Raw genomic sequence first — 23253 nt, forward strand, 5'->3', positions numbered from 1 at the left:
CTATCACTGGCCCTTCTTCTCTTTGCCAAAGTCACCAGGTTTGGCTTCTCTGCCTGTCCTCAGCAAAGCCCCTGGATTAGTGTCCACATCAGCCTTCCCCCCCAACACTCTCTTTAACATCTCCTGGCTCACTTCCTTCCAAGGGAGGAGAGAAACTCTTTCCAGAGGCCCCTGTGACACTGTCAGAGCCTGCACCGCATCGCACATGTGCTAACTAAAGCCATGCTCTGCACTGTCACCCTCCCTCCAAAAGTCTCTGTTCTTCCCCAGGAGTCGCGGTGGTGACTATGGGGAAAGCCTCTCTCTGGACCGACAGCCGCTACTGGACCCAGGCTGAGCGGCAGATGGACTGCAACTGGGAGCTTCATAAGGAAGGTAAGAGACTCCGCTGGGGAAGGTACTGGTGAGGGGGTGCCTGCAAGGCCATGCTGGGCTGCTTTGAGGACCTCGGGAAATCTGGAGCCATCCCTTACCTTTGAGACGGATATCATGGAGGACAGACCTGACAGGACTGTCACAGACAGAAGGCTGGCTGGAGGGCTGTGGTAACCTCAATGTCCCTTCTTGTCTTTCTCTCAGTTGGCACCACTCCCGTCGTCACCTGGCTCCTCACCGAGATTCCTGTTGGAGCACGTGTGGGCGTTGACCCCTTCCTCTTCTCCATCAGTATGTTCTTCCCTCAGTTCCTGTGTGTGTCCACACCAGCGAGGGAGACTCGGGCCCTCGGGATGTAAAGAGACACCTCCTGGCAGAAGGAGGTGCAGGGGGACTCTAAAAATAGTGTTTGAACTTGTGGTTGCAGAGTATTTTGCAACAAGGCTGTATTCCAGGATTGTGTAATGAAAATACATTTAAAAGAATAAGTAGAGTTTTTTAAAAGGCAGGAGTGCAGAGAAACAAACTAGAAGATTCAGGGAGTTGTTAAGACCTAATCAATGAGTAGGCTAAGATGGTCTTCAACCTAGAACCATCCTCTGTACCCTGGAACTCTACTGATCAGGGCACTAGAATCACTCGAGAGCCCTCTTCTGGAAGGCAGCTTGGAAGGGTTGGAGGAGTTGGAAGGGTTTCTGAGTAAAGAAGCACAGTCCCTGGGACTTCTCTGGTCATTCAGTGGTTAAGACTCTGCACTTCCACTGCAAGGAGCATGGGTTCAATCCCTGGTCTGGGAACTAAGATCCTGAGTGCTGTGTGGCATGGCCAAAAAATAAATAAAAAGAAGAAGCAGCACAGTCCCCTGTTCTCCCCTCTAGGAACATGGCTCCTTGAGCCCTGGTGCCCCCACCACTGGCCAGCCTGCCCCTCAACGGTGGCGTCCTCATGAATATGTACTGGAAGGCTCCCACTTCAGACCTGGCTTCTCTGCCAGCCTTTCCAGTGGCCTGAACCTCACCATTCCTTTGGGCTGTGGCATGCAGACAGGACCAAAAAGAGGGCCCCGCAGCCATCGACACTTAAAAAGATAAGCTTAGCCAGCTGACTGTGGACAGCATTGGGGTGGGCTCAGGGAAACTGAGCTTTGAAAAGTGAAGGAAGAAGGTGAGAGGGCAGAGCTCAGAAGGTTCAGACTGCTTGGACAGGCTCTGGCAGCCAGGCTGCAGGAGTGGAATGAGAGACAGAGGGGACAAGAGCAAACTTTGCCCTAGTCACAATTTTTCCTGAAGTCTGAACTCCTTCCTGTCTCTGTAGACTCCTGGGAGAGTTATGACGTGGCCCTTCAAGGCTCTGACAGAGAGCTGGTGTCCATCCCCGTCAACCTTGTGGACCTGGTGTGGGGGTCAGAGAGGCCTCCAGTGCCAAGTGAGCCCATTTATGCCCTGCAGGAGGCATTCACAGGTAATTTCCTACGCTGGTCCTCTTTCCCAGCTTGAAGCAGCACCGACCCGCAGTGCTGCTCCTTTGGCTGAAAAATTCATCCTGAGAGGTTCCAAAGCAATGGTTTCATGTGTACCTTTAATGCAAGTTTCTAGGCCCCCTTTCCTCAGAGAATCTGAATCAGAGGGTCCTCAGACCATACTTAGAAAATGCTGGAATAAAGAGTGTTACAATTTAAAGCATGAGGGAACAGGAAGGGAGGAAACAAGGGAATCAGAGAATGATGAAAAAATCCCTACCCCTTTGTAGAGAGAAAAAACATGAGTTGCTTCTCTGGTACTGAAGATTGCTTTGTATTGAATCATTCAGACCTTGACTTCTGGCCCTCCTGTTATGAAGAATTCAGATGTAAGATGGCTGGAGTCAGATGGGCTGGTGTAGACAAAGGAAGCATAAACTAAACTCAAGGTCAATCTGTGGCACAGATTAAGATGCAAGTTTTGGCCAAACCACAAAGGAAAGTTAACTGACCCCCTAAAGTTCTAACATCAAAAATCTTGACCCCACTGACACCATCTAAATATGTCATAAGAGAACAGTATGCTCTATGATTCTTGTAAGTAGTAACTAAGCTCCTGACCGGACCCAGGCTGATTATGAATCAGTGTCTTGACCACCACCACTCCCTACCTTCCTAGGAATTCTGATACAGGCCCTTGACTTGTATTCTTGGGAACATTGGGCAATCCAAGAGGCCCATTTCCATACACAGGTCCACGCACACTTCTTGTTTGGAAACGAATCTGGAAAACAGGAGAGAAATTTCAAAATAGTGGGTCTGATGCAATAAGTCACAATTGGGTCCAATTTTCTTTATCCATTCCGATGTAACTTGCAGAATCTTTCTGCTGTTTGACACAGTTTTTAAAGAAACTTGCTATCCAAGACAGTTCCATCATAAATAAAACTCATCCCATTCAGATAAGGAAGGCTGCAGTTCCATCAGGAAGAGGAGGGGATGAAGAGGGAAAACCTTCCAGGGGCTGGGAGAGAATTCACATGGGTTTTATCACTTCCCACAAGTGAAAGGAAACTGAGCCATTGCAGGCTTCCAGTCTTCGAGGAAAGGTCACACGGAGCCAGAATTGGGCCTGGAAGCCCAAGAACAGAGTCTTTCTAAGCTTATAAGAGAGACTTTCTCTCCAGTCACTCACAGGTTTTAAAGGGGATGAAGTAAAGAACATGAAAAGTAGTTACTCAAAGATACCTCTGTGTATCGAGCCATTGAAGTTGGCTTTCATTTGTCATCTCGAAAATGTATCACATCCGTGAACCTTGAAAACATCATTCTAAGTGAAAGAAGCCAGCGAAGGCCCCATGTTGTATGATTCCATCTGTGTAAAATATCCAGCATAGGCAAGTCCATGGAGACAGAAAGCAGATCAGTGGTTGCTGGAACTCGGGGGGAGAAACGAATGAGGGGGGCAGATGGAAGGCAGGGTTTCCTTTTGGGATGATGAGAATGTTCTGGAATTAGTGGTGGTGGTTGCACAATCTCATGAATGTTCTTAAAGGCACTGAGTTGTGCACTTTAAAATGGTTAAAATGATACATTTCATGGTATGTGTATTTTACCTCAGTAAAATAGAATCAACCTTAAAAAACAGTATTACACCCAAAGCTTTGGTTCTTGTTGAATAGTTTTCCCTGTTTGCATAAAGATTTTTAAAATTGAATTATGTTATTTATGCTAATCTCCAAGCCCAGCTAGAACCCTTCATGCTTATGATCTTCCGCCAGCAAATTCCTGGCCCTGTGGAGGGGCAGACTCTTTAGAGGGATTGCAGGGAGCAAGAAAAAAAGATGAAAATCAAAGTCCTAGAACCAGTATACAAGCATCTCCAAAAGGACAGCATATACAAGCATCTCCAAAAGGACAGCTCTGTGACAGAGTTTAAGGACAAGGTGGAGACTAACAAAGTTAGCAAGGTCATCCAGTGTCTGTACCAGTGAGAGTGCAAGCCATGCAGTCAAACAGACCTGGGGTCAAGTCTCAGTTCCACCCCTTGCCAGCTATGAAAACCATAGATAAATCACTTTACCTCTCTAAAGCCTCAATTTCCTTATCTGTAAAATGGGCCAAGTAAGGATTAAAGCAATGTACACAGTGTTTAGCTCAGACCCAAGTGGCTTTAGTAAGAGCTTCCGTTACTGCAGAGAAGAGGATTAAACATGGCCAAGCCCTATCTGTTTGCCCTTCACCTCAGGCTGCTCTGCTGATCTCTCTTCTGCATGCCTATTTATTACTCAGAAAGTTATACCAGACTTTCTATACAGCAAGACACCATTCTACATACATTACAAATCTTAGTTAATTCGACCCTCACAACAACTCTATTGAGGTAGACACTATTATTATAATCCATCTCCATTTTACAGATGTGTAAAATAGGGCACAGAGCAGTTAAGTAATTTTCCCAAGGTCACCCAGCAAGTAATCACAGAGCTGGAATTTGAACCCAAACAGTCTGGATCAAGAGCCGCATGTCCTTACTGACTACACAAGTAAGAGTCTGGTTAAATAAAGGGTTCTATTGCTTTTTAAAGGAATGGGAAACTATTGGCCTAAGGGAGCCCTCTCAGGAACAGAATAGCAGAGAGAAGGTAGGTCACTCATGCTTTCCTTGGGCTCTTTCATTTCTAGGGAACACCTGGCAGGAGAAAGTAGCTGGCATCCGCAGCCAGATGCAAAAGCATCGTGAGGCCCCAACTGCCGTCCTTCTGTCCGCACTGGATGAGACAGCCTGTGAGTATAGATCTGTGGGTGCAGGGAGGGCCTGGCTCGCCCTGGGACCCCTAAGCTTCCTGGGCCCTGCAGCAGTGGTCATGTACCTGTGGGTTCTGAGAGCTCCTTGGCCTTAGCCTGCAGGAACTGAGGTGAGGGCAGTAGCTCATGCTTACCCAGTAAGGAAACCAGGCAGCCCCGTGTGATCTGGGGTCAGCCCTTGGGCCATTGGAGGACCAGGCGACCAAAACAGTAGAGGTTTCTATCTCATGAAGGGGAGGAGGCCCAGCAAATACCTCTTACCGCCTGGCCATGAGTCCAGGGCGCTCACACGCCCAGCTTTAGCACTGCATGCTGCCCTACTCTGCCCCAGCATGACTCAGCGCTTCTCACCCGACCTCAACTCTGGGCTGGAATCCCACTGACACCCTGCACAGACTACTGGCTGGGTATCTGCTTTTCCTGGGAGAAAGTCCCTAGAGCTCATTAGTGCTTCAACAACCCGCCCCGCTCCAGAAAGACTGAGAAGCATTCAGGGGTAGAGGATGCGGGTAGGCATGCTGCTGGGGATCTTTGGGGGCCAAAGCAAGCAAGAGGGCAAAAGGAGCCACTTGTAATTGCCTCAGACAGGTCAGCTTCAAGTAGGCCCCATCCATTCTCTTCCCCAGGGCTCTTCAACCTGCGTGGCAGTGACATCCCTTATAATCCCTTCTTCTATTCCTACACGCTGCTCACCAACTCCTCCATCAGGTAGGACTTGTCCTTGGCTTGCTGTCATTGACTTCCTCCAACCCCTCACAGCCCCGACCTGCAGCCTTCCCAGAAGTGGGATGCCTGCCCCCGCAGGACCCTCTAGGAAGCCTCTGATCACCTTTTTCTGACCCCCTTGACCTCCGTTCCCACATACTCCAAATCAGGTCTGCACAGTTGCCTGGTGCAGGCCACCTCTGACCTCCAGGAACACAGAGCCTCTGGTCTTTTGCATTGCCCTTAGAGACTTCTGGACCCTCCCGGTCTTCCCTATCCACCCAGGTTATTTGCAAACAAGAGTCGCTTTAGCTCTGAGACCTTGCAGTACCTGAACTCTGGCTGCACGGGTCCCTTGTGTGTGCAAGTTGAAGACTACAGCCAAGTCCGCGACAGTGTCCAGGCTTACACCTCAGGAGACGTGAAGGTCTGGATCGGGACCAGCTATACCTCATTTGGGCTCTATGAAGTGATACCCAAGGTGGGTTTGCCAGGTCCCGGCTCATGCCAGGTACCATCCCCCCACCCACACCAAGAGCCCCAATAAGTCTCAATCTAACGGAAGACGGGACAGCCCCTTGGCCATTCTGGCAGTTGGTCAGTCAGCAGTGGTGCAGTGAGTCCCCTTCTAGGCCTCCCTGGAAAGAGACAGGAGAAGCAGCAGCAGGACATTGTCCACAGACAGCCCAGACACTGTCACAGAGGCTGGGGGAGCAGAGGCTCTGAAGTCACCAAACGAGAGGCGGAGAACCGACTGTGCCAGGACCTTGGATGAGTAACTTCGTCAGTCCAGGCCTCTGCTTCCTCACCTGTAAAGTGGCACTAAGAGTCACAACCTCAAAAGAATTGCTCTGAGGAGCTTAGAAGGAGACAGTGCATATAAAGCTCAGTGCCTGCAGCAGGGCAGGCTCTCAGTAAGTGGCAGCTGTTATGATATGAGATGTGCAGGAAATAGACTGTCCAAACAGCCCACAGCTGGCAAGGGCCAGGTTCACATCCATCCCAGAGCACTGTGGGGATCCAGGACCAGGGAGGGAGGAGGAGGCAAGGCAGGGAGGGAAAGAGGGAAGATTAGGCTGGACAGAGAAGACTAGGAAAGCCCTGCATAGTCAGAAAGCACACACAGGAAGGGCACTGCCACTCCAGGAAACGGCAACTCTCATCTCAGCCAAGATTTCCTGCCAATCCTTTTCTAACCCCACCATGCCCTAGACAGGGCTCCCAGACCATCTCCTCTCTGTTCTTCACAGGAGAAGCTCCTAGAAGACACCTACTCCCCAGTGATGGTAACCAAGGCAGTGAAAAACAGCAAGGAGCAAACCCTCCTCAGGGCCAGTCACGTAAGTCGGAGGGCAGGCAGACACGCAGGCCTCTGGGGAGCTCCCAGTCTGATGGGTTAGAAAGGAGACCATGCAGGAGGAGCCTCAAGAAGGCCCTTAGTGAAACACAGAAGTGGACACCAAACTCCTGGACACCCTCTTATGCTCCACCCCCTCACTCACAGCTTGGTTCAGTGGTTTAGAACCTGAGCCCCGAAGCTACAGTGTCTGAGTTCAAATCCTAGTTCCTCTAGCCACCTCCTAGCTGTATGACCTTAGGTAAGTCACTTCACCTCTCTGGGCCTCAGTTATCTCCTCTGTAAAATGAGGATCATAGCTGTAACCTGCAACAGAGGATTGTTATGATAATTAAAGATATATCTACATTATATTGCCGGAGAAGGCAATGGCACCCCACTCCACTACTCTTGCCTGGAAACTCCCATGGACGGAGGAGCCTGGTAGGCTGCAGTCCATGGGGTTGCTAAGAGTCGGACACGACTGAGCGACTTCACTTTCACTTTTCACTTTCATGCATTGGAGAAGGAAATGGCAACCCACTCCAGTGTTCTTGCCTGGAGAATCCCAGGGACAGGGGAGCCTGGTGGGCTTCCGTCTATGGGGTCACACAGAGTCAGACATGACTGAAGTGACTTAGCAGCAGCTACATTATATAGTATAGATAATAAATAATATGTTCAAATATATTAATTGTAATACATAATATAAATATATACAATATGCGTGTGCTTAATCACTCAGTTGTGTCTGACACTTTGTGAACCCTTGAACTGTAGCCCACCAGGCAAGAATACTGGAGTAGGTTGTCATTTCCTCCTCCAGGGGATCTTCCCAACCCAGGGACTGAACCTGCATCTCTTGTGTCTGCTGCATTGGCAGGCAGGTTCCTTACCACTGCACCACCTCAGAAGCCCTAAATATATACAGTATACATATATGCATTTATATACATCTATGTATATGTGCAAAATATACCTATAAATATATAATTATTATGTAAATATATGATACTTAAATAATAATTATAGAGTTCTATGTGTATAAATACAGTTGCTACTGCTGCTGCTAAGTTGCGTCAGTCGTGTCCGACTCTGTGCAACCCCATAGACAGTAGCCCAACAGGCTCTGCCACCCCTGGGATTCTCCAGGCAAGAGTACTGGAGTGGGTTGCCATTGCCTTCTCTGATAAATACAGTTATGTACTTATATATATTAAATATATATATAGCTTTTAGTACCGCCACCTGGCACGCTCCAAGTCTTAAATGTGTTAGCTATTATAATTTCTTCACCCTGGGGAGAAGATGGCTTGCCCCTTTGGATATTCCTGTTAAAATTGGGATATGCTGCCTCATTTTTAAAAACTTTTCTTGTGGAAAATGTTAAGCATGTACAAAATTAGAGGAAATAATTTAGTGATCCCCGTCACTATCATCCAGCTTTGATAATCATCAACTCAAAGCCAATCTAATTTCCTCTACAACCCCACAGTCATTACCTCCACTCCCCATCCTCTGCTGCTGGATTATTTTAAAGCAAATGCCACCTATCACATTGTTTCTTCTAGCAACATTTCAGTATCTCTGACAAGACAAGAACTCTTTTCAAAACATGACCATACTCTGATCATGTATATAGACGTGAATAAGAATCCCTTAATAGTATCACATAGCCAGTTAAACCCTCACGTTTTTAAAGCTCAGCTCCCAGAGCAGTCACCCTATCTCCTGCATCCTGGAGCCCCAGCTGAGACCGTTCCTCGGTCTGCCTTTCTGCTTGCCCTGCTCCAGGTCCGGGATGCTGTGGCTGTGATCCGCTACTTGGTCTGGCTGGAGAAGAATGTGCCCCAAGGCACCGTGGATGAGTTCTCGGGGGCAGAACAACTGGAGAAGTTCAGAGGGTGAATAACCACAGCCATCCTTTTCAGCTGACTGTCTAAGTGTGGGAGTGGAGGCAGGGAGGGGAGCCTGGTCTCCTTACTTACTGGGGAAGGAAGACCCTCCTTGTATTTGAGGGCTCTCTGGAATGAGGAGTGACAGGTTCTTGAGTGGTCAGGAAGCTGGACAGGGGTATTGGATGATATTCCCCAACTCTGCTGAGAGCTGGACACATAGAAGGGCCACAACCCAACAGCGCCCCCTAGTGTCTGCTTCAGGCACAGGCCTCTCTGAGGGGAGGCCAGCTCAGGCCAGTAGGACTTTGGACCACTTGAGAATATCAGGCTGAGGAGGGAGGTTCCCTGAGGGCATACTTAGCCCAAAACGCTGCTCCTGGGCTGGGGGAGTTTTCAGATACAGGGAGCTAGGTTTCTTCACTCTTGCTTTACTAGGAGCTCACTTTGGGACACAAAGCCTTGGTTTCCCCATCTGTAAAGTGGAGGTGGAGGAGGAATAATCGGTGTCTGCAGTCTCTCCTTCTCTGACCTAGAGTGGTCTATAAGTGACAGGTCAGGGCTTGGGAAAGGACAGGAGGCAGGACTGGGAAAGCCAAATGCAGCCTGGCCGAGGTGGAGGCAAACATGACTTTTCACTTGCCTTTGCTAGCTCTCCTGGGCGCAGCCTAGTCCCTGAGCCCATTCATTGACCATTCCTGCCTTGTCCTTTCCAGAGAGGAAGAGTTCTTCTCTGGATCCAGTTTTGAAACTATCTCTGCAAGTGGCCTGAATGCCGCCCTGGCCCACTACAGGTACTTCAGGAGGAAGAATTTTCTGGGGCCCTGTGGAGGACTTGAGTCCACATTTAAGCTTTGAGGTCTTTAGCACTGTGGGAGCTGGGGGTGGGGAATAGAGCCCAGTCAGGTGTTGGGAGTCTCCTTTGAATTAAAAGACTTGAGTAATTTCACTGCCCAGGAGGCTGGGACTTAATGAGCACTTAGGGCAGAAAGATCTGGAAGGCAGATGGTGGGACTGCTGCTGGATGTTTTTCCTTTGCTTCCTGTAAGTTATTTAATTCTTAAAGCTCACAAGCACATGGGCAAGAAGGGCCCATTCACTCTCCTTGAACCAACCAAGGTGGGCCCCAGATATAGGCTGGGCAGATGTTTGGCTCCATAGAAAACAAACACCTGCAGCCAGCCTGGTGAAATTGGGGAAGGGGAGTGGTCAAGCTCACCAGATGCCTAAGGCTGGCAAGGGCAAAACTGGGAGAGGGCAGAGACCCTCCAGTGGTTGGCCTAGCTTATCCCAGACTTCCTTCTCCTGGTGGCCCCAAGCCTTCAGCTGCCTTGGCCCAGCCCCCTCTCCCTTCTAGAGAGGAGCAGGGTAGGAACTCCTCAGCTCTACCAACTGCTGCTCTCCAGCTGCACCCTTGAGTTCCCTCCCTTCCTGTGCCCTGGCTTCTTGGGGCCCTCTGCTCCCAGAGGCAGAAGGAAGTTAAAGAAAGCCCTAGACTGAGCATGTGGGTCCAGGCCCAGTTCCCTCATGGCTTTCCCGAGGGGCCTTCTGATGTAAAAGATGGCTGGACTGTGTGCTCTCTAAGGCCTTCTCATCTCCAACATTCAGGGCTCTTTCCTTTCTCCCTTCCCGGGAACCAGGACCTGGCCTTGGGATACACAGATATGTGCTGAGGACATTAGCAGCAGAAGCTCATTAGTCTTCCAGGGCCCTTTGGGAGATGATGGCGTCCCCAAAGGAGTTAGCTGAAAAGCTGGCCCACAGGGAGGAAGGGGTTCCTCTGCTTTCACTCAGAACCCCTCCCTACCTGGCTCGGTGTTAGGCTGCTCCTTTCTCAGCATCTCTCCCCTTCCCAGCCCCACCAAAGAGCTGCACCGCAAGCTGTCCTCAGACGAGATGTACCTGGTGGACTCTGGGGGACAATACTGGTATGTACTCCACCTTGCTCCCGCCCTGGCCCAGCTGTGTCAGCTCAGACAAGAGCCGTCCAAAGGTTTCCCTTCCTGGGCGTGGATCCTGGATGAGAAAGGAGAGGCCTGGATTGAACTGCCTAAGTAGCCTGCCCATTTTCACACGTGGGAATCCCTGCCCTGTGGGCAACCGACAGAGGCCAAAAGTGGGGCTGCCCACAGATGCCACCCTGTAAGAATCAGGAAAAGACTCCCCTTGTGCAAGTGAAAGATTTTTTTAAGCCCGAACATTATTACACAGTTCGGACTGCCCTGCTTGACTGTGCAAACAGTATGCCCGTATTCTCACCCAAATACCCTGGACACAACCTGCATGCCATGACAGCACAGTGCATACCCCCACCCCGCTCCCCACTCACTGCATGCTTGGTGAGGTGACCGCATCGTGTGGAGTGGGGGCAGGATCAGACCTTCAGGAGAAGTAGGCAGGGGAGTGATGCCGCATCCAAGGACAAACAGCAGCACAGCTGGGACTAGGCACTCCCATCAGCATGGGATATGTTTGTGAGCAGACGTGTGTGTGTTCTGAGCATGCGCACATCCATAGATAGGGTTATGTGGGAGGGCACTGTCCCTGCTCCACGACTCCACAATCTGTGTGTCCACTTGTGTGCTCTCATTGAAATTAGTATATACCCATTTGGTGAATGGCATTTTTTAAGATGTGTTACTTTTGTACAGTGCACAACCTGAACACCTAGACATGATAGCCATGCATGCTAAGTCGCTTCAGTCATGTCTGACTCTTTGCGACCACATGGACTGTAGCCCACCAGGTTCCTCTGTTCGTGGGATTCTGCAGGCAAGAATACTGGTGTGGGCTGCCATATCCTCCTCCAGAGGATATTCCTGACCCAGGGATCGAACTCGTATCTCTTATGTCTCCTGCATTGACAGATGGGTTCTTTAACACTAGCACCACCTGGGAAGTCCTGTTTCGGAATACTGGAGTGGGTTGCCATGCCCTCCTCCAGGGGATCTTCCCAACTCAGGAATCGAACCCAGGTCTCCTACATGGCAGGCAGATTCTTTTCCAGCTGAGCTACCAAGGAAGCCCACAATAGCCATGAGAATAGGCTAAGCCCATTCCTTCCAAATGTATGACCAATCATTCACACGGGAGCTGAGTTGAAATGGGCTGGAAGATTTTCCCTTCTCATCTAAGAAGCAGTTGGACTCTGGGAAACTTGGGGGAAAGGAAGGGATGTGCTGAACTGATGCAGGAGCCAGGAATCGTTTCCCATCCTCTATCCTGTGGTGAATGTGCTTCACTGGGAGCCAGCCTGGCAGGCATTCAGCCTAGCAGCCTTTGCAGTCACCAGTATGGCGCAGTGCAGACTTGAGATGGCTGATGTGCAAAGGGGAAGTGAATTCTCGGTGTGTTGCTGGACTGGGGCGTGCTCAAGCAGGGTGAGGCCAGGGAAACGGTCACCTCACTTCCTCTTCTCTCCTTCTGAAGAAGTCAACCACATCCTGTGACCTGCTCCCAAGCTGGACTCCCAAAGGCCCTGGGACCAGTCCCCACTTCCCCAGGGGCAAGGGGTGGCCACAGGGGCCATTCTGGGGTAAGGACTGCAGGTGGTGGTTGGCAGTCAGACTGTTTGCCTTCTGGCAGCTTCGGTTCACTGAGCAAATCCCTGGGGCAGATTCATGCTTACCATGGAGAGAACTGTATAAAGCCACTGCTTGAGCCAGGCCTGGCCTCCAAGAGGCCAGCGAGGGAGAGGGCCTCATGGCCTTAGTTGCCTTGCCTGTGAAATGGGGATAATGAGGTTTGTTCTGCATCCCTCATTCTGTAAATAGTAAATAAGTGTATGAATGTGTGAGAGTGTTATGATCTCTCAGTTTCCCCATCTGTAAGAGTGGGACAATCCCTTCCTGCCTCACAGGAAGCCTGGAGGGAGCCTTTCTTTTAGAGCCAGACTGGCCCAAGGAAACTTTTGGTCAAAATGGGTGGGATGTATGTGGGGACTCAGGATTCCTGACAACTTTGCAGAGCTCCTTCAGGAGCACATGCTGAGGATGGGAACTGCATCATGGCTGCCATCTTCTTCCCTTGGCCTCCTTCCCCACCCCCATCCCGGTCCTGCCACTCAAACCCCAGTGGTGAACACTCCAGAAGAACGTGGCCACGATCCCTACCCCAAAGTGTTCACCCGAGCTGGACCTGATGATTGTCCTTCTCCACAGGGATGGGACAACAGACGTCACCAGGACAGTCCACTGGGGTACCCCCTCAGCTTTCCAAAAGGTAGGCATCAGACCAGATGGACACCCAAGGGACACCCAAGAAACCACTCCTACAAGAGCCGTTTGATTATACAGAGGCTGAAACTGAAGCCCAGGGAGGTTAAGTAGTTCACCATAGGTCACACAGCAAATTAGCACCAGGAAACCCAGTGCCCCGGACTACTTCCCCAGAGATACTTCAGGCCCCCAGCAGGGCCTCAGCCCAAGCTTATCATCATCCCATTTCAGAAACTCAATGAACAAATATTTATTTAGTGCAGTCTGTGAGCTGAGCCCTGTGCTGAGCAGAAAGGAGGAAGACAGGCATTCCATTCCAGGGGGAAAAACTGGCACCAGCACAGTGTCAGAGGTGGAAAGGGACTGGCGAAAGGGACTTCACTGTTCAGGAAGCGATGAGGGCTGGTCCGCTGGGGGTAGGTGTGGGGACACGGTCTGTGCACCTCTGGGACCACATTCGTGCATTCAGCAAGTGGACTGTGGCTCAGACATTGTACCCGAAACAGAGAGACAGAGAAAACAAACACTGGTCAGGCCTCCAGCAGCTCAGTTTACTGGGTAGATCCACTGCCCCAGGCTGTCATGCTCAAGATGATCTGTGTGTGTGTGTATGTGTCTGGTGAAGGGGACTCACCACATCGCCACAGGGAGTGACTGGGAGAAGACATCTCCCTCTCTCTTTCCACAAGGTAACAGCCCCAACAGAGCAAGGCTGACCTGCCCATTATCAGGCCTCAACTTAACCATAAGGCCGTAAGAAAACTCAAGGGCGATCATGATAAGGGCAGTGAGGGGCATTGACCTTTATTTGACCCATTTACTTTGTCAAGAGCACCCTACATGCACAAGTCTACCCGCTTCTCCCAACATCCTTCTGAACTGGTACTATGATCATCCCATTACAGACCACGAAACTGAGACACGAAGAAGCTCAAAACACTTGATCAAGGTCAAGTTTGTGAGTGGCCATGTTAGGATTCTAGCCCAGGGAGTTTGCCTTCTAAACCCTTACTGTCGCAGCCTCAGCTCACCACCCACCTAGACCAGCCAAAGGGAACTGTGGACCAAGCCCCAGCTTTGGGCAGGTGCCCCTCAGCCTCCTCTGGCCGTCTTCCAGAACCCGTGTGCCCACCACAAGCATGCATGGGTTCCCCTGTATCCCCCCACCCCGGCCTGGGCCCACATATGAGTTTCTAGCCGCTCGGGCTTCGTGCACATTTTGTCACCTTCTCTCCATCAGGAGGCATACACCCGCGTGTTAATAGGAAATATCGACCTGTCCAGACTTGTCTTCCCAGCTGCTACCTCAGGTGGGTTTTGGAAACCAGGCTGGACCCAGAGCCTCAGGCCCTGATTCCACTGCAGCCAGACTCTGGGAGGCCAGTGGGGCAGGGGTTATGTCATCTCCCCCTCCACTGTATAGATCCAATCCAGCCCAGAGAGAGAAACCACTTGCCCAGGATCACACAGAGGGTTAGTGGGAGAGCCAGGCCTTGAGCCCAGAGGCAGGGCGGTCAGTGTGCTACAGCAGTCATGGGAGGGTTCTGGGAGGAAGCGGGTGTCTTGACACATGGGGAGCTCCAGGTATTGGGCACCATGTAGAACAGACTGGAGACAGGGCATGCCTGCCTGCCTCTCGGGCCCCTCTCCTCATGCACCATCCTGGTGGTTAGTCTGGGGGAAGTTAACCAGAGGGGCGAAGCCAATACTATGGCATCCAGCCAACTGACTGGAGGTTATCTCTCTTCCAGGGCGAATGGTGGAGGCCTTTGCCCGCAAAGCCTTGTGGGATGTTGGGCTCAATTATGGTCACGGGACAGGCCACGGCATTGGCAACTTCCTATGTGTGCACGAGTGTAGGTATCTCTTTGGCACTCCCCTGCAGTCCCCCCTCTTATAAGAGAGGTGGAGTATTTCACAGGTATGGAAAGGACTGGGACCCACAGAGGGGCAATGGCCCAGGCCAGGGGGCCCAGCTGGCGGGAAGTTGGTGCTCCACAGGGAAAGTGAGAAATGCTGGCAGTTGGCCACTCCAACTGGCACTCAGGATGGCTCCAGAAAGAAGAGAGGCAGGTCAAGATGCAGTGGCTGACTGGCCTAGACCCCAGAGAAATAAAAGCCAGAGCCAACTCGCTCCATACCAGTCACTGGTAGACGAGGATGTGGTGGATGCATGCTGCTGGGGGTACCCAGTTACCGGCTTTTCCCCAGAACCTGCTAGATGCCATGCTGGTGAGTGCAGGAGAGCTGACACTGGCCTTGCCTCTCCCTCTCTCCCTTTCCAGGGCCAGTGGGATTCCAGTCCGGCAACATTGCCATGGCTAAGGGCATGTTCACTTCCATTGGTATGGTTCTCGGGCTCCTCCACGACTTCATTCTAGCAAATGCCAGCCTTCAGGAAGCACAACCCCACACAGGCCTGCCCAGACTCCACTGCTGTACTCCCTCACCCACCTCCCCTATCCCAAATAGGCTGTCCCACCGTAACACCAAGCCCCTTCTAACATCTAACAAGTGGTAGGACTGCCACTCCTCATTCAGTACAGGAAACCTGGGCTTGGGTCTTCCTCCTACTTAATGTCACCAGCATCTCTTCTGTCTCCCAGAACCTGGTTACTATCTGGATGGAGAATTTGGGATCCGCCTGGAAGATGTGGCCCTTGTGGTAGAAGCAAAGACCAAGGTAAAGACAAGCTGGAGGGGTGGACAGCGTGGCAGGGACTTTGGGCTGCATCAGGGGTGAGGAAGGTCAAAGGAGAACTCAACGTATGGGCATGAATTTCTTTAGAGTCTTCCTTAGCACCAGAATAATTCCATAAATCAGTTTCCCAAACCTGTTTGCATATTAGAATATTTGAATCATGTGGAGTTTTTTTTCAAGCCAATGCCCAGGTCTCACTCTGAGCCAAATGAATCATAGCCCTGCCCTAAATCATTGGTTCTCCATGCACATAATAAGCACCGGGGGAGCTTGTTAGGTGTAAAGATTCTGTATAATAACAACCAAGAAGATAAAATACCTAGATATAAACTTTAAAAGACTTACGTGCAGAAAATCTCTACTGAGGGACATAAAAAAAGATTTAAGTAAACGGTGCTCTCTGGAAATAAGCCTCAATATTATGAAGATGTCATTTCCCCCTAAATTAATCTATAAATTCAAGACAACTGCAATTTCAATGTTAACTGGATGCTTTTGTAACTTCACAAAATGATGGTAAAGTTTATTTGTAAAGATAAACATACAACGATAGCTCAGTAGCTAGGATAATTCTGGAAAAGAACAATAAGGGAAGCTAGCTCTTACAGATACTAGCCCACACTACAAAGCTGCCATCACCAAAACAGTAAGACACTAGAGATGGGAAAGACGGACGGAACAGTGGGACAGAATAGTTAGTCCAGAAACAGACCCTCTAATTTCTATAAGCAAGATGGGAATTTAGTTTACTATAAAGCTGTTGCCTCAAAACAGTCAAGAAGAGAGATTGTTTGATCACTGGGCAGGGGAGACAAATGGCTAATCATTTGGTTGGGGGAATTAAACTGAAGAACCTCCTTGTTACACTAAAAAAAATTGCAAATGGATCAAGGTTTAAAGGTGAAACCATAAAAGATCTAGAAGAAAACCTATATGAATTCATTTATAATACCAGGGCAGAAAGGGGCCTCTGACTCAGTTAAACAAAGAACATCTATATGGGAACAATGCCAAAATGAAGTCAAAAGATGTACGACAAGTATAGCACTCATATCTGAAAAGGGGAGATGTCCTTCTTTTACCACAAGCTTCTTCTTTTTTTTTAGTTTATTTAATTGGAAGCTAATTACTTTACATTATTGTATTGGTTTTGCCATACATTGACATGAATCTGCCCCGGGTGTACATGTGTTCCCCATCTTGAACCCCGCTCCCACCTCCCTCCCCATCCCATCCCTCTGGTTCATCCCAGTACACCAGCCACAAGGTTTTAAAAATGAGTAAGACTGGGCTTCCCTGGTGGCTCAGCTGGTAAAGAATCCACCTGCAATGCGGGAGACCTGGGTTCGATCCCTGGGTTGGGAAAATCCCCTGGAAAAGGGAAAAGCTACCCACTCCAGTATTGTGTCCTGGAGAATTCCATGGACTGTATAGTCCATGGGGTTGCAAAGAGTCAGACACGACTGAGCAACTTAAAAAAAAAATTAGTAAGACCAAAACAGTGAAGACAGAAAAAAATGGTTAAAAGACATAAAAAGGCAATTAACTAAAATCAACACAAATGGTCCATAAATTCGAAAAGATGCTCAACTTTATTGTTAAAAAGATAGAAATCAAAGTGACAATGGAATACCACCTGACTGACAAAAGCAAAAGACTTTGATGATACCCAGTGCTTGTGAGTTTGTGGGGAAAAGGACACTCTCATATGTTGCTTGCCGCTGCTAAATTGCTTCAGTTGTGTCCGACTCTGTACAACCCCATAGACAGCAGCCCACCAGGCTCCCCCGTCCCTGGGATTCTCCAGGCAAGAACACTGGAGTGGGTTGCCATTTCCTTCTCCAATGCATGAAAGTGAAAAGTGAAAGTGAAGTCGCTCAGCCGTGTCCAACTCTTCGCGACTCCATGGACTGTAGCCTACCAGGCTCCTCCGTCCATGGGATTTTCCAGGCAAGAGTACTGGAGTGGGGTGCCATCACCTTCTCCACATATGTTGCTTGGGTAGGTACAAATACCTACAACCTTTCAGGAAGGCAGTTTGATAATATCTATCAAAATTTATACTAAAAATGCCTGTAGTTTTTGTCTCAGCCTTCGCACTGCCAGATGTGTACCTTCTGGGTATAGTCCCAAAATGTCACTTTTGTATAAAGATTTTTATATGATGATGTTGATTGTAGCATTCACAGTAATAGTTTAAAAAATGGGAACAGCCCAAATATTCATCATTGGTTAAATAAATTATCATCCACATACTATGGGCCCTTAAAAAGAAGGAGGTAGACGTTCCTATGCTAATATGGAGCACTCTTCTAAGTTTACCATGGTGGGGGAGGACTGAGTCAGGGAAGGTGCAGGAAAGTGTATAGTAGGATCCATTATGCTTGAATTTTTTTAGAATATACGTGTATATATATTATATATGCCAAAAACGTTTTCAGGAAAGAAACCGGGCAAGGAGGAATCTTTCCATTTTTATTATTTTTTTGTAGTTTGAATTTTCTAAGCACATATATGCAAGAGCTCTCTGGGAGATGGGAATTATGGGCTATTTCTTCTTCTTTATGCTTGTCGCCATAGATACATCAATTGATAGAAACAGAGATATGGATAGACAGAGAGATGTAGAGATGGAAATTAGATCTCTACATCTGAGAAACATAGGCCTAAATCTAAACTTCAGGAATCATGAGGGAAGCACCAAAGGCAGGTGGCTAAGTGGTGGATGCAGGGGTGGCCAAGGGCACTGTGGGGGCTCAGGCCTGACGAGGCCAGTTCCCCATGCCCCGGGCTTCTGGGTGGAGTGCTCTCTCTCTCCATCTAGCCTTGCTCACTTCCTGCTTTCCTCCTTGACCTGTGGGTCCCCAGTACCCTGGGACCTACCTGACCTTTGAAGTGGTGTCCTTGGTGCCCTATGACCGGAACCTCATTGATGTCAGCCTGCTGTCCCCTGAGCAGGTGAGCGGGCACCCCTCGACGCTGTCTGTCTCCAGCCCTCGAGCCACTGACTGCCTTCTCCCTGGCCCTGGCCCTCTCTCGCCTCTGCTCCCCCCACCCTAAGGCCCTCTGCCCCTCCCCTCACTTTGGGAGGGTCCGCACGAGTGGCACCTATAGGCTCACACTGGGGCGGCCCTCCCCTGCCCACCTGAGGTTGGCTGGGGACCTGGGCCGAAGTGGCACCCAGTGGCTCCAAGCTCCCACACCTCGGCCTGGGAGGCCCTCACCCATCCTGTGTCTTGCAGCTTCAGTACCTGAACCGCTACTACCAAATCATCCGTGAGAAGGTGGGCCCGGAGCTGCAGCGGCGCCAGCTTCAGGAGGAGTTCTCCTGGCTGCAGCGGCACACAGAGCCCCTGACGGCCAGAGCGGCGCCCACCACCTCCTTGGCCCCTCTGGTGACAGTCTCTGCTCTCGCTATCCTAGGCTGGAGTGTCTAGTGTCTGAGACTCCCATCCTGACCCTCTCACTCAACTCCCCTCACCCCACAACACCCATGCCCCAAGAGCCCCTGCCGACCCATTGCCTGGAAACCACCGCCCTCAGCCTCCTTCTCCAGAACCAAGCCCTAGGGGTGTGCGGCTCCTCCGTCACTGTCAGCACCTCCCCCCACCCCCTCTCCGCCCTATACTCCCACCCTCAGGCTGGGACATTTCATCCTCAGCTCCCAACCCCTAGCCCCTGGATACAAGAGCCAGGTGGTCCCCTTTCCTCCTGTGAGTCCAGCAGACCAGCCACTGACTTGGCAGAGCCTGTTACCCACCTCCTCCCCCACTTCAAAAGATCAATACAAGACAGCACCCTACATCCCAAGAGCTCCAAGGCCCTGCGAGAGCCCCACTCTGTCACACCTGCTAGATACAGCCTGACCTACACTGGCTCCTGACTTGTCGGTATTCCCGCACCCTTGAGGCCGCCACTGGCTCCTGCCCTGGCCCTGACCCTACAGTGGCCTCCTGGCTGCGGTCCACAGGCTGAAGGAACAATTGCTGCCTCCAGACTGCTGCGCCCCTGGAGGGAGAGGAAGGGATGGCGGCTGAGTCCTTTGTCTGTATTACTGCCGCTCCAAGGTCAGACAGACCAGCCCCCCCACCCACCCATGTGTAAGCCCATCACTCCTAAACCGTGGATGGGCTCCATGCCTACTGACAGCATAGGGAGTTAAGCCATAGGAATCTGCCCAGGGGGTAGGAGGGGGCTCTGGAATATGGCCCTCCTCGAAGTTGGGAACAACCTGAGCAACTCTACCCAATCACTACCCCAGACTTCCCAGCACATGGGTCACCCAGTGAGCTTTCAAAAGCACAGCCACCGAGACCATGCTGAAAAATCCTCCAGCATCCTTGGATGATCATTAACCTGTGTGGGTGAAATCTGGTCTCCCCATTTTACAGATAGGAGAACTGAGCTCCAGATGGGGTAAGACCTGCCAGAGGACACACTGTGTTTGGTGGGAACATGGTGGGGACAGGATGGGTCAGCAGTCCAGATCTTTTGCTCCTTGATACTGTGCAGAATGCCATAGCCTACCTGCCAGCCCTTTCCAGGTTTGCCGAACCAGCGGCTGGGGCAGAGGGGAGGTTAGTGAAGGACTGTCCCTGGCCAGCTGAACCGTTAGCCACCTGGGCTCACATCCTGCTAAAAGCTTGAAACAGCCTGGCAATGAAGCCTGCCTCTGGGTTTTGCATTGTCTGCTGTGCAGCCGGGGACTGCTGTTACCTGTGGCTTTTGTGGTGGGGGAGGAAGGGGAGGAGGTGAGGTGGGGGCGGGGATGTGAGGCTCCCAGAAGCTCGGTTGGGGAGCACATGTGCTTGAGAAGGTGCAAGTGAGCATGCGTGCATGTACGTGGATTCGCATGCATGCCACGCCCAGCCAACCACCTCCTGTGGTAAAAGTTGTAGCTTTGTGGACAGGACCAGGGGAGCCCCAATGCTGGGGGACTTGTCAAAGGTGGTCCTGGAAAGTTGGGGCCAGCACCAAGGGAGCACAATCAGGGGAGGAGAAAAGGAGAACTCTGGGGCAGAGTGCTGAGCAAGGGCACCCGGCTGAGGAGTCCCCCGGGCGGAACCACCAAGCCTAGCTTGACAAGTGTGAGGGTGACCTGTGACAGTTATCACCACCAATGCTTGCACCCAAAGGCCCCAGCTCTGAGCCATCCTCACTGAGAGCCTGTAGCACCCCATGGTGGGCCCCTGTTTGCTGAGTCATTTGCTCCCTCACAAGCTCACCCCACAAAGACAGGGAGCCATAATAAAATGAGTCGCCACCATCACCACCATGGTCATCAAACCTACCATCCCGAGTGTTCACCCACGTACCAGGCACTGTGTTTTACATTTTTTCAATTTTATTGTGCTAAGAACATTAAACGCAAGATCTACTCTCTTAAATTTTTAAGTGTACCATACATTATCACATTTTCCCAGTTCATCCCCACAACCTCTGAGAAGGTACTTATATTGTTTCCATTTTACAAATGAGAGAATGGAAGCTAGGTTCATAGAGATTACCCAAGTTATCAAGGTCACTTGTCAAGGAAATGAAAAGAGCAGGATTTAAACCAAGCAAAGGACACCAGGACCCATTCCCTTAAAAAGGGAAAAAAGTTCTGGTTCTCACTGTTTGACAGATGAGAAAGGTTCAACCAGGATCACATGGCTGGTGAGTTGGGACTTAGCTCACGTTCTTCATACCATCCTGCTTCCCCAGGGCCTGCCCTCCCTGGCCTTTACGTTTGACCCCTGACACTTGTTCCTGGGGTTCCTGGGCAGCAGGGGGCCCGAGTGCCTGGCCAAGACCCCCTCTCAAGGCTTTTACCCTAGGCCAGCTCACACCCCTTTCCTCCTTTTCACACAAGACCCCGGGCTTTGCCTCATCTCCTCCCCACAACTTAACTGCCTGTTCCAATCCACCATTTTGGGGTTGAGAACCCCGGCCCCAGAATCCTGGCTGCAGAGGGGGCCACAGCCCCTCACCACTTCCCTTCCTGGGCCTCAGATGCCTGGCCCGCAGAGCATTCTGCTTCAAGGGCTTCTCTCTGGATCAGGGAGGGAGATGTTCAGGGCACACAGCAGAGCTAACACAGGGCACTTGAGATATCATTAGGAACCAAAGATAAATAAATGTCCCCTTGGGCTCTGGTCCTTGGTTTTTATACTGGAGAATGCTGCTGCTAAGTTGCTGCTAAGTCACTTCAGTCGTGTCCGACTCTGTGCAACCCCATAGATGGCAGCCCACCAGGCTCCCCCGTCCCTGGGATTCTCCAGGCAAGAACACTGGAGTGGGTTGCCATTTCCTTCTCCAATGTGTGAAAGTGAAAGTGAAGTCGCTCAGTCTAGTCCGACTAGTAGTGACCCCATGGACTATAGCCCACCAGGCTCCTCTGTCCATGGGATTTTCTAGGCAAGAGTACTGGAGTGGCTTGCCATGGCCTTCTCCAATACTGGAGAATCAGTCAGTTCAGCTCAGTCGCTCAGTTGTGTCCGACTCTCCACGACCCCATGAATCACAGCACACCAGGCCTCCCTGTCCATCACCAACTCCCGGAGTTCACTCAAACTCATGTCCACAGAGTCGGTGATGCCATCCAGCCATCTCATTCTCTGTAATCCCCTTCTCCTCCGGCCCCCAACCTTTCCCAGCATCAGAGTCTTTTCCAGTGAGTCAACTCATCGCATGAGGTGGCCAAAGTATTGCAGTTTCAGCTTTAGCATCATAGAGCTTACCGAACCCCTCCTCACCTGCCAATCGCCACTGTGGAGCGGGCCATGTGGACAACTCCCTTTTCCTAGGAATTAGGATTCTAGAGTTCTTGTACCAGCTATGTGGCATTGCTCAAGTCACCACACCTCTCTGGTCTTCAGTTATCCCTTCTGTAGACTCCCTGGCCCACCTTACTCATGAGGTTATGATGAGCGGCCCATGAGAACCGGATGTGACAGCGCCCTGTAAGCCAGGAAGCCTCACAGATGAAAACGCTATCATCTGCCCACTTTTGGAGGGAGGTAAGGAAAAGGTTGGGGCTCAAATTTTACATATAAATTGTCAAAACCAGATAGGCTTTTGAACAAGTCTCTGTGTTTTCCTAGCTATGTTACCTGGAGCCCAGGGCTCCTCAGAAATGCCACAGGGCAAAGCAGAGTGCCAATTCACCTGAAACCGATGCTATGTTGTCAATCAACTATACTTCAATTAAAAAAGCAGCCAAAGGGGGTTCCCATACAGTTGTACTGGAAGCAATTGCAGGGCCACATTCTGACTGATTGACCTGTGCAGTTGCCTGAGGCCTTGTGTTTAGAAAGGCCCCACACTTGATGTGATATTCTGATGTCATCATCTTGAAATCTTTAAGATTTTTTTTTAACAAGGGTATGGTTGGATGGCATCACCAACTCAGTGGCCATGACTTCGAGCAAACTCTGGGAAGAGAATGAAGGACAGTGAAGCCTGGCATGCTGCAGTCCATGAGGTCACAAAGAGTCAGACTCAACTTAGCAACTGAATAACCCAGCCTTTCACTTTGCACGAGGCCCCACAAATGCCATAGCCAGTCCTGACTAATAGCTCCAGGACCAAATAAACAAAAAGCAGGTTTGACCCTTTCAGTACCCAGATGGGGAAACTGCAACAGCAGCCCAGAAAAAAGAAGGGACTTGCCTTCAGGGTAGGAGCTCAGATGAAGCCCCCAGTACTCCTGACTCAGCTCTGAGCTAGCTCCCCTCTGACTCCCAGGGTGGGCCTCAGTTACTCCCCTACTGGTG

General features: G+C 50.5%; 1 protein-coding gene and 1 long non-coding RNA gene across 2 annotated transcripts; one reads left to right on the forward strand and one right to left on the reverse strand.

Moving 5' to 3' along the window:
* The first annotated feature begins 246 nt into the window (after window positions 1-246).
* Window positions 247-21705, forward strand: XPNPEP2 (X-prolyl aminopeptidase 2). Its single transcript, XM_055438673.2, has 17 exons — window positions 247-375; window positions 580-666; window positions 1690-1836; window positions 4520-4621; window positions 5269-5350; window positions 5633-5828; window positions 6598-6687; window positions 8478-8587; window positions 9295-9372; window positions 10435-10506; window positions 12739-12799; window positions 14036-14105; window positions 14547-14651; window positions 15081-15140; window positions 15402-15478; window positions 18365-18454; window positions 18739-21705. Exons 1-17 carry the CDS (start codon window positions 288-290, stop codon window positions 18931-18933), a joined length of 1710 nt encoding a protein of 569 aa, XP_055294648.2. The 5' UTR covers window positions 247-287; the 3' UTR covers window positions 18934-21705.
* On the reverse strand, window positions 2126-22407 carry LOC148773440 (uncharacterized). The gene is made up of 3 exons (XR_016036821.1): window positions 22234-22407; window positions 2506-2618; window positions 2126-2203 (listed from the first exon to the last, which is right to left on the reverse strand). It is a non-coding gene; the product is annotated as an uncharacterized LOC148773440 (long non-coding RNA).
* Between the last annotated feature and the right edge of the window lie 846 nt (window positions 22408-23253).

Source organism: Moschus berezovskii, chromosome X (genome assembly GCF_049115385.1).
Source record: "Moschus berezovskii isolate FMDL1 chromosome X, NW_MosBer_1.0, whole genome shotgun sequence".
NCBI classification, from domain to species: domain Eukaryota; kingdom Metazoa; phylum Chordata; class Mammalia; order Artiodactyla; family Moschidae; genus Moschus; species Moschus berezovskii.

Excerpts from the sequence above, each read along its gene's own strand:
- XPNPEP2 (XM_055438673.2), top strand. The coding sequence starts at position 288 with ATGGGGAAAGCCTCTCTCTGGACCGACAGCCGCTACTGGACCCAGGCT. Across the intron at positions 10,507-12,738 it reads GACTCTGGGGGACAATACTG|GGATGGGACAACAGACGTCA; the intron begins GTATGTACTCCA and ends CCTTCTCCACAG. Across the intron at positions 14,652-15,080 it reads CTTCCTATGTGTGCACGAGT|GGCCAGTGGGATTCCAGTCC; the intron begins GTAGGTATCTCT and ends CTCCCTTTCCAG.